The sequence below is a fragment of the Brachypodium distachyon genome, chromosome 3, assembly GCF_000005505.3.
Source record: "Brachypodium distachyon strain Bd21 chromosome 3, Brachypodium_distachyon_v3.0, whole genome shotgun sequence".
Lineage (NCBI taxonomy): Eukaryota > Viridiplantae > Streptophyta > Magnoliopsida > Poales > Poaceae > Brachypodium > Brachypodium distachyon.
The window spans coordinates 37,617,555-37,627,132 of record NC_016133.3 but is presented as its reverse complement, the minus strand read 5'-3'; the positions used below and the strand labels follow the sequence as shown (position 1 = coordinate 37,627,132).

The window sequence follows — 9,578 nt, the reverse complement described above, 5'->3', positions numbered from 1 at the left end:
GCGGCCGCCGCAGACCACTTCCCGAGCTCCCTCTACCGCCGCCTCTGTCCTGCCCCTTCCTTGTGCACGCCGCAAACCGCTTCTGGTGCCACCCCTTCCTTGCAGACTTCCAAGGGCGGGAGGCGGACCTCATCAGGCCCGGCCACGACGGCTTCGACCAGGAGCACAAGCCGGTCGGACGACTCAAGGGCAGTGCGGCCGCTGAGCAAGTCGACGACGAGCGGTGAGGTCGTGCACCGTGCCGCAACGGAGCAATTTGGACAAATCCAAAAAAAGATGACAAAACTGGACGACAGCAATGACGAACTGAAACCTGATTCAAGTCAATAAATTTTATTTTTGAACTCTGGTGCCTTTCCTAGGGCACAATAATCTGTAAAGTATAAAATGTCCTTATGTGAAAAACAACGGGATGAAACTAGTGAGGTTTTTTGGCTATTGGATCCCACTAACCAAAAAAACCTTGCATCCTAGTACTCCCTTCCCTTGATACTAGTAAAACATGCCATAAATATCGCCATGGTCCCGGCCCCACTCCCTGTAGAAAGCCACCATCGATACATTCTCGCTTTCATAGTGGACAGGAACCCCTGGCCATGCCATGGTGGTTGAGGTGGCCACTGAGAGCTCCCTACAAGACATGTTCATGTCTGCAATGGAGATTGGCACCTCATGCAACAAGATGGTAGCACCACAAGTGCCGTGGGACAGCAGGGGCGTCGTTGACAGCCAAGAGGTCATGTTCTTGGGAACTAGCGCACAGTCTTGTGCAGCTGAGGAGGGAGGCACAACCGACTTGTTACTTACGGAGTAACTTGTTAGTGCATCCCGACAATCAATTACTCCCTCCATTTCAAAATACAACGTGTATACATTTGTGTACTTATAGACCAAATCAACTCTTGTTTCCAGTGACTGACCACTCATATTGGGTTAATAATAAATGGATGTGAGTAGTTATTGGCCGGGCGCAGATTTCAAGAGAAAAATGAAGTGTATTATGTAACAAATGGGAGTACTAAGCTTGTTAATAAGAGGAGAGAGAATGGACAATCTTAGACAAGTAACAACCTCTCTGACAAGTGACCACACCAAACTCCGGACGGCTACTTGCAAAAGAGGTGCGGAGAAGGGACCTCAAGTTACCTATGCGGGTTGCGCAGGGGCTCTTTCCGAATTCACATATTAAGTGGTCTTAATTTAATGAGCAAGTTGCGCATTAAAATTATCATATATATATATGTGCTCATAGATGCAAGCTGGATCTCATACAGTATATGTTTTTTTTCTAGATCAACTTCCAAATCTTAAGTAAAACTTTAAGTAAAAATTCTTAAGAATGATTGACCGCAGGACAATCTTGCATGCATCCATGTTGTGGTACTAAACAAAAAATACTCAAAGAAAGTAATGAGGACTTGCATGCATGGGGAATACATGAGACAAGATGCCCTTGTGAATCTCTCGAAACAAAAGCAAATCGTATTTATTCATTTTATTATATGAGAAATAGTTAATTACACTCAAAACAAAGTTTCCTTTTGAATCTCTCCCAACAAAAGCAGATTTGATTTCTTAATTTTATTGCATTAGAAATAGTTAATCCCAAGCACACATCTAACAGAAAATCCTTAACGAATATACTTATAAAAACGCCAGTGGCCTATATAACTTTAGATATCATGTCGACTATTTTGTGTTCACAAAAACTGAAGAAAAAGAGGGCAATTCTGCTCTTCCCTTGCTCTTCATTTCATCATATATAACATACCCTTGTACAGACATAACCAGAACTTGGGAAGCCATAATTACATCTTCCTGCGCCGCCAGATCGCTAGCAACCACCCGCAAGGCACCTCCCAGAAAAAGAAGGGAGGCGCGCAGATACGCACGCGTGCACATTGACAGCGCACAGCAAGATACAAGGACAGCACAGGACAGGACAGGACAGGAGCTAAGTAATAGAGATGATACGCTCCCTCTAGTTAATCACCCATAGTAGTTATGCATCTATACTGCTAATCAACACTCGATAATCTCCTCCTAGTTGGTCGCCGGGGAGTAATTAATTAACTCGATCGGTTAATGAGTCGTCGTCTTCGTTGTCCATGGATCCATCCGTCCATCACCACCTGGGGCGAGACTTGGAGAGGCGATCCCACTCGACGAGCCGCAGCAGGAACTCCATCACCTGCAAGGATCAAGAAAGAGAGACGAGCCGCGTGCGTCAGCATCGTTCATATCACACAGAGCGCGCGGGGACAGGAAGCAAGTGGCTGCAGAAGAAGACGCCGGCAGAATTTAATGGGCCGGCCCGCGACACCGACGTCGACACACACCGGCCGTCGCTCGCACGCATGATGCGGACTAGAGATAATACTGTAGCAGCAGAGAAGAGAGCTACGGGGGGGTGGGTGTGTGTGGGGGGGGGGGGGGGGGGGGAGAAGATGAAAGCAATGCACTTGCCTCGGCGGGCTCCTGCAGCGAGTAGGAGGCGTTGGTGTCCTTGGCGTGCTTGGACACGAGGATGCCGATGCCCTGGCCTCGCTTGCGCAGCACCTTGAAGGCGTCCTCGTCCGTGCGGTCGTCGCCGATGTACACCGGCAGCACGTTGCTGCAGTCGGCGAACCCTGCAAAAGAAAGCAGATCAAGCTCAGGATTCAGGAACAGGACATGGCTGAGCTGACAGAGCAGACTCCAAAAACTTACCCAGCGACTCCAAGAGGAACTCCAGAGCCTTGCCCTTGTCCCACTTGATTGTGGGCCGGATCTCGAGCACCTACAGGGGACAGAATCCAATGATCAGAAAACGACTCAGCGACCATGTCAAGGCAAACCACTAGTACTCCAATGAGCAAGCAAGCGAAGAACTGACGCGCGCACCCACCTTCCTTCCTTGTGTGAGCTTCAGTTTGGGGTAGTCCTTGAGCACCGCCTTCACGATGTCCGCCAACGGGCTCCAGTCCTGCAGTGCCAAAAGGTCGGGTCCCGTCAGATACCGAAATGGCTACGATTAGGAACGGAGAGAAGGGGAATTGGAAAGGAACATTTGCCACACCTTTTCGTCTACGCATCTGAAGTGGACAGACACGCAGAACTTGTTGTTCTCCACCTTGGATCCAGCTATGCACTTGGTCTTTTCCATCAGAGATTCGTGCACCTAACCAAACACACCAACCGGTCCGTCAGCAACACTAAACTAGTTCCCATCAAATCCAAGAGCCCGCAGACCCCTAAAAAGTGATCGAGCTCCATGACTGACATGCTTCGCAGAGGAAGCAAGCAGAGCGCACAAGATGGCATAATTATTATCAGTACCTGTTCTATCATGGGCAGGAACTCGCTCGCCGGCTGAAAGAGAACTCCTTTGGCCTGTGCACCACACAAGGGAAAAGCAGAGCGAGATAAGAATCTGCCCGTTTTGGGTGGCCGTCGAGGGACACGAGTCACCGGCAAGAAGGGGCGCGTGCAAACCTTAGCCTTGGTGTGCCGGGAGGCTTTAGCGGGCCCCTTGATGTCCATGCCATGGCTGCCGGCGTAGTAGAGCTCCGCCAGCTTCACGAAATCGAACACCTGCACGCGTATGCGGCAGAGAGAAACCAGATTAAGCTGATTGGCAATCGGCGAGTAATGAATGATCTAGCTGGGCTTGGCATAAGGGGACGGGTTGACTAATGCGCGTGCGTACCTTGTCGCGGCACCGCCCGCTGACGATCGCCGTCGGGAACTGCCTGGCGACGCTCCGCACCGCCAGCCGCATCTGACCGGAGAAAAGCATCCACCGTGATCAGATTCAGAGATGGCAATTAAGTTGGGCGTAGGGGTAATGAAACAGAGGGATTGTGTTTTTGAGGAGCGGCAGAGCCGTGAATTACCGTGTCGCTCATGAAGGCGGCGTCGGGGTCGTCAACGATGGGGGACAGCGTGCCGTCGTAGTCAAGGAACATGACGATGCGCTTGCCCTTGGACGCGGCCACGATCTGGTCGAACTTGCTGAGCGCCGACGGGTGCTTCACCTGCACCGATCAAACACGGCGCCGGAAAACAGAGACGCATTCCATCTCAGCACGACAACACATGGAAAAAGGAAAACAGAGCAGCAAACGACGACAAAGCACCGCGACGCAATAGGCCAATCGCGTTCTGGTATTTACGCATTGAGGACGGACGTACCATCCAGGCGGTGTGATCGTCGTCGACGGCGGCGAGCGCGGCGGCGGCCTTGGCGTGGGTGGGCGAGGAGGCGCGCATGGACTCGACCCAGCCGTTGATGAGGCCGGAGCCGAGCTCCATCTGCGCCTGCAGGTACTTCTTGCGCACGGCCACCCCCGGCATGGCCCGCGGCGGCGGGTACGGGTACAGCGCCGCCGAGTTGGGCGGCATCGCCAGGGCCAGCTCCGGCACCACCACGCTCTGCTTCGTCATCTCTCTGTCTGACTGTCTTTGCTGCTGCTGCTGGAAGCTGAACACCGAGCCGATGATCCGATCGAAGCCTCGAGCTGTAGGAACTACTCTCTTCTTCGAGGATGGAAGATTGGAGGGAAGAGAAGGAGGAGAGGGAGCTTGGGTTGTGTTGAGGAGGCGAGGACGGGGACGGTTATTTATAGATCGAGCGGGAAAGCCATGGGCGCGACGCGAATCAACGGGGCCCGCCGCGGGACCCACCATCCTGTGGGTCCCACCCCCACCACTGACCAGCCATCCCCGGCTTCTGGGTCGCCGAGGAGCTCTCTGCTCTCGGCTCCGGGCTCCACGGTCCGCCTCGGTCTTCGCCGCCGCTGCCCCTGACGCGTCGATCGACCTCCACGACGTTCCTGCGCTGAGGTCTGGTGCCTGTACGTACGGCCCACCTATGTGTTTGGTCGGTAACACAAGGACGTCGCTGCGCTAGCTTTAACTCGTTCCTTTTCCGTCAAGCGCATCGCATCGCAACCGCCAACACCGAGTTTTCATCATAGAAAAAAAGGCAGTTGCTTCGCTTCATCGGCCCTGAGATGGAAGGGCGTGGCTCGATCCGGCTCCGTCGAGGAAGGCAGGCAGCAGCTGCCGCTAGCGACGGATGGATACAGCGAACCCGGCCGGAACAGAGCAGAACCCGGCGGGCGACACGGAGCCGACGCGTGGGGCGCGGCGAGGCCGTCGTGGCGGCACCTCTGTGGGCGGTCTCCCGCGCGGGCATGCTAGCTGATCTAGCCTGCGCTGACACGTACGTCCCATGCCTCTTTGTCTTCTTCCCCGGCCCGTTTGTCCCCGTCTGATGTCCATGCGCTTTGCGGGCACCGTCTAAAGCCACAGCCCTGACTGACCGATCCATGGTAGTTGTGGCCAGTGCTCAGGCGGCCGGCACAGGTGGTCCCGAGACCCGGGCAGATGCATCCACGGCCAAGGTCTCCGAGCTGTCGAGCCAGAGCTCGCTCCGTCGCTAAAGGCTGATAATCAAGCCAATTTTACGTACGCGGGGGATGATGGATCGATCGGTGCACGACAAGATAGCCTGTACTAGCCAGCCCGTGGCAGTGGTAAACTAAAACCACATCTAGTCATCGATCCGTGGATATATGACTAGACACAAGTTTAGAAGCAACAACAACGACGGCACGATACAAACTGACGTTGGACCGTAGTACGTAGGCACGCCACGCCACGCGGGGGCTGAAGCGACGCCGGAGCTAGCGGTCGGTCTCGCGGATGACTCGGGACGCACTAGCCTCAATGTACTGTGCACCGAGGAAGACGAGCCCTTCTGTTGCTCTAGTTTAGGGCATGGCAGCTAGTTAGCTGCCGACCTAGTACTATACTACAGTAACTGGTATCATGTCGTCCGGCCGTCTCCATCCATGCATCGATCCAATGGGCTAGCTGGTCGTGTCGACCGACGCCCTGTTCTTGTATTTATACGTCATTTTATATATGCACGTGAGGACGTCGATGTAACGGGGAACGCGGATCAAAAGCAGCATGTGGCGACAGATCGACTGATCGCCGGATCTTGAGTTGTCGACCGGTCGATCGATCGACCCCCGCCGGCATCGATCTCCACGCGGCCGAGGCATATACGTGTACACGCGCAAGGTACCACACGTACAGTAGTGCGACATGTACAGGGGCTGGGGAGAGCGACGAGCTAGTCGACGGTATATATACGCGAGGCATGGTGTGGTCAGGCGGCGACTGTGTTTGTTGCTTAACTTTGTCGGCCGGTGAACTTTTCGCTGCCTTTTTTTTCTCTGTTGGCAGAGTTAAACAACGCTTTTATTTCACTACGCCTACGTCGACGTCGACCGTACGCCTGGTTAGAGTCAAAGTTGACACGTACGTACGGGCAGCTTAGGTGAACTATGCATGTACGTACATTTGTCGGTTGTGTTGTGGGCGGCTGCGCATTGAAACGGAAATTCTTCTCTCCTCCTTCGTGCAAAACAACCGGTGTGCAGAGAACAGAATGATGATATTTAAGGGTCCTCATGCATGGACTGAAATTTAATCATTTTAATTAAAAATCCGGCGCTTAGATATAGCTTGTGTGTGTGTAGTTCTCAGTTGTCTGATATTTAAGAAAAATTCCTTAATCTCAGATGACATATCAGAATCATTGGAATTAATATCTGACCCTCATCGTCACTCTCCCTTCTCTTATGTGCTATCGTTGGACCAAAATCCGGCGACGCATGTCGATTGATTTCTAACTAAAATACATACTCTCTCCATTCCTTGAGTAAATTTCATAGAACTAGGCAGACTTCTCAACGAGCCCTCACTTTTGAATTTGTCCGCAAAACCACACGTATTGTGTCCAATTGTCTCGCTTCACCCAACATAACGGTTTAACCGCATTTGACAACATATCTTACATGTGGGTCCCACATGTTAGGCGCCATGTCTTTTTCATTAGAGCCCTTGCCTTTCTCTCTTTTTCCTCAACACGTACACACAACAAAACCGTTATTTTGGGTGTATCTATTTCTAAATGTGTTTAGGAAATGGGAGGTATGATCCTGGCTATGGAAAGCGTAAGAAGAAACAAAAGATTGGAAGCGGCGGCTCAAACTTAAAAGGGTGCTCTTGATAGATTTGTTTTGAGTGAATCTGAATTTACTTTTGAAAATCAAACCCCAAATGCTAATACCGATTCGATGGTAACATTTTTCAATTTTAGGCCCCATTTTGCATTTCGTTCCAGGGCCTCGAATTCTTATGTATGGCCCTACATCATCCTATACGAAAATGAGAGTAACAAGAGTAAAGGCCGCCACCACCGATGTGTGATTCCTTACAAAAAAAAATACTATCTGATAAGCACACCAAGCCACCAAGGCCGGTGCGCGGATGATTACACACATATATACTGTGGTCGGTGGCTAGGTTGCTCTGACATGCATGTATATGTATCCACAATAAACTAGCTAGCTACTGCATAAACAACGTTACCTTTTTGTTCTCTCCTTCCCTTTTGCTTCTGTACGTACAGTTGAGGTAGCAGGGAACGAGAGAGATTGGAATCATCGTTAGAGGGAGACCCCAGCGCACAATATTCGACGAAACACCAAGCAAATCTTCCGCATCGTGGCCATCCCCCGGCAACCACATGGGTTCAGCGAGTATTCCATACCTTCTTTTCACCTAACAATTCAGCTGCTCCAGTAGTTAATTGAACTCCCCGATTGGTCTCTTTTCACTTTTCAGGCCAGACCGTGCACACAAAGATTGGCTGTGGAGTCGCCACCTCGCAAGTACATCAGATTAATCAGAGTATACTACATTATTACTACTGTACACTCAACATTAAGATTATCTTGGCAGAATATTAAGATTAACCAGGAGAAAGATGCACGTACTGGTCCTAACGGCATCATCGCTCGTGCTTGGGGATCTCGTTTTCTAGGTGTCTTTTGTTGTGTGTACGTGTTGATCGAGGCCCTGTTGGATCCGAGAATCTTGCTGCCGCGCATAATTGGTCGCAACGAGTCTACATGCTCGATTGGTGGAGATGCATACATGTGTGCATGCATGCATGCAACATTATTAACCTGCAGGTGCCCCTGGACATATGTCCCGTCCGTCCAACAGCATGTGGACTGATCTTCGTTTGATCTCACCTTAATTGGATTATCTTTTAAGCAATGTACATATGCTTGACAGTCCAGCTTGTCTCAGCCGAACGATGGCCGCATGGTTAGCTGCATGCACATGCGTATGCATTGGTGGTGAGGTGAGCACAAGTAAGTGGCTCTGATGTGTACGTTTATTCGATCGAGGTGACGGGGGTGGTCGTTGTTGGGTGCCGATCATTTGCATAAATGCATGCGCCGCCAATCAAGCTAAGCTAACATAGATACCCATCTCGGCATCTCGAGCTAGCTATATGTACAGATGCCCCCTGCAGTCATGGAGAGGCCATTAATTCTGATTTGCTAGAGTTGTTGCACTTGCACAGGTCGATCGAACGGAACGGAACTACTGGTTCGAATACGATGCTTACGTGGTAGATTGGTATATGTGTCATCGATCCGGCCATCGATCCATGCATGTCGATCTCCATGCGGTACAAATTATTGGGGATATATAGGGGGTACTAGCAGCAAGAATCTACGCAGAACATTTCTCTCTTTTCAACGATGCAAGAAGCGTGCGTACGTGCGCTGCAGGAGAACTCTATAGCTCGGTCGACGTGCAAGTGTGCAACCCGGGGCCGGCCACACCTTCTTCATTCCTCTCCGACTTACGCCAAGATTCCTTATCTTTGCCTCTCCTGTCTCAGTGTGTCGTCTCTAGCTAGCTAGCTGCTGCATGCACCCCAATTGCTTATGCACATTGTGGCGGTGGTTCTTAGCCTAGATGCATTGGGCCATATATTTCTCTTTTGATACCGATCCATCTTCTTTTATTTCAAAGTCCAGACTACTTTTGCATCTAGTAGTGGGGGTAGCAGTAGCTAGCAATCAGGCTGGAGCTAGTTATTTCGCTTTCATCAAAAACTAAGTTTATAAACATAATAGGTTCTAGAGTACATATGAGTTGAAATTGCGACATCATTTCCATGCATGAATAGCGCCAGTCCAAGTTCGACCATGATAAACAAAAATCAAGAACGTAGTGTTATGGCTTATGCATGCGCAGTGCTGCACACCCTTAAAATTTGAAGGTTCAATTAACAAAAATGAAGCATCGAAATACGTCTGATAGGGAAGATTTACGGTTGATCTGATACCTCTCCCAAGCAAGTGGGCAAGCAAACGTGCCATCACATGGCTCAATCTAACATAGGGAAGATTTGTGAACCGGAAAGTAACATATAGGAGATTTACAAGACTTGCATGTGAGCATCCCGCTGCAAAAAAAAAGGGGGGGTTAGAAGTGGTTTGGCTTAATTTGCAACCCGCTTTGCAAGATCGGAAAGATTGGCAAAAGGCACTTCAAGAGAACTGTCATTTTGGCTTCCATGACACTCTGTCATATGCCAATTGGCATGCATGCAGCTAACTAATCATGGCCAAATCTTCCAAACCACTTTTGTATCCATGCAAATCATATAGATCTAAACAGGGAGAATATTTTCTTAACGGTTCAAGAATATGAAA

At 50.4% G+C, this 9,578-nt stretch overlaps 1 protein-coding gene across 1 annotated transcript; it reads right to left on the bottom strand.

The window, feature by feature from the left end:
• Positions 1–1,710: 1,710 nt before the first annotated feature.
• Positions 1,711–4,595, bottom strand: LOC100836365 (probable trehalose-phosphate phosphatase 6). The gene is made up of 10 exons (XM_003574417.3): positions 4,174–4,595; positions 3,876–4,016; positions 3,689–3,760; positions 3,475–3,573; positions 3,319–3,372; positions 3,059–3,160; positions 2,888–2,965; positions 2,710–2,779; positions 2,467–2,630; positions 1,711–2,191 (listed from the first exon to the last, which is right to left on the bottom strand). Exons 1-10 carry the CDS (start codon positions 4,423–4,425, stop codon positions 2,126–2,128), a joined length of 1,098 nt encoding a protein of 365 aa, XP_003574465.1. The 5' UTR covers positions 4,426–4,595; the 3' UTR covers positions 1,711–2,125.
• Positions 4,596–9,578: the final 4,983 nt, after the last annotated feature.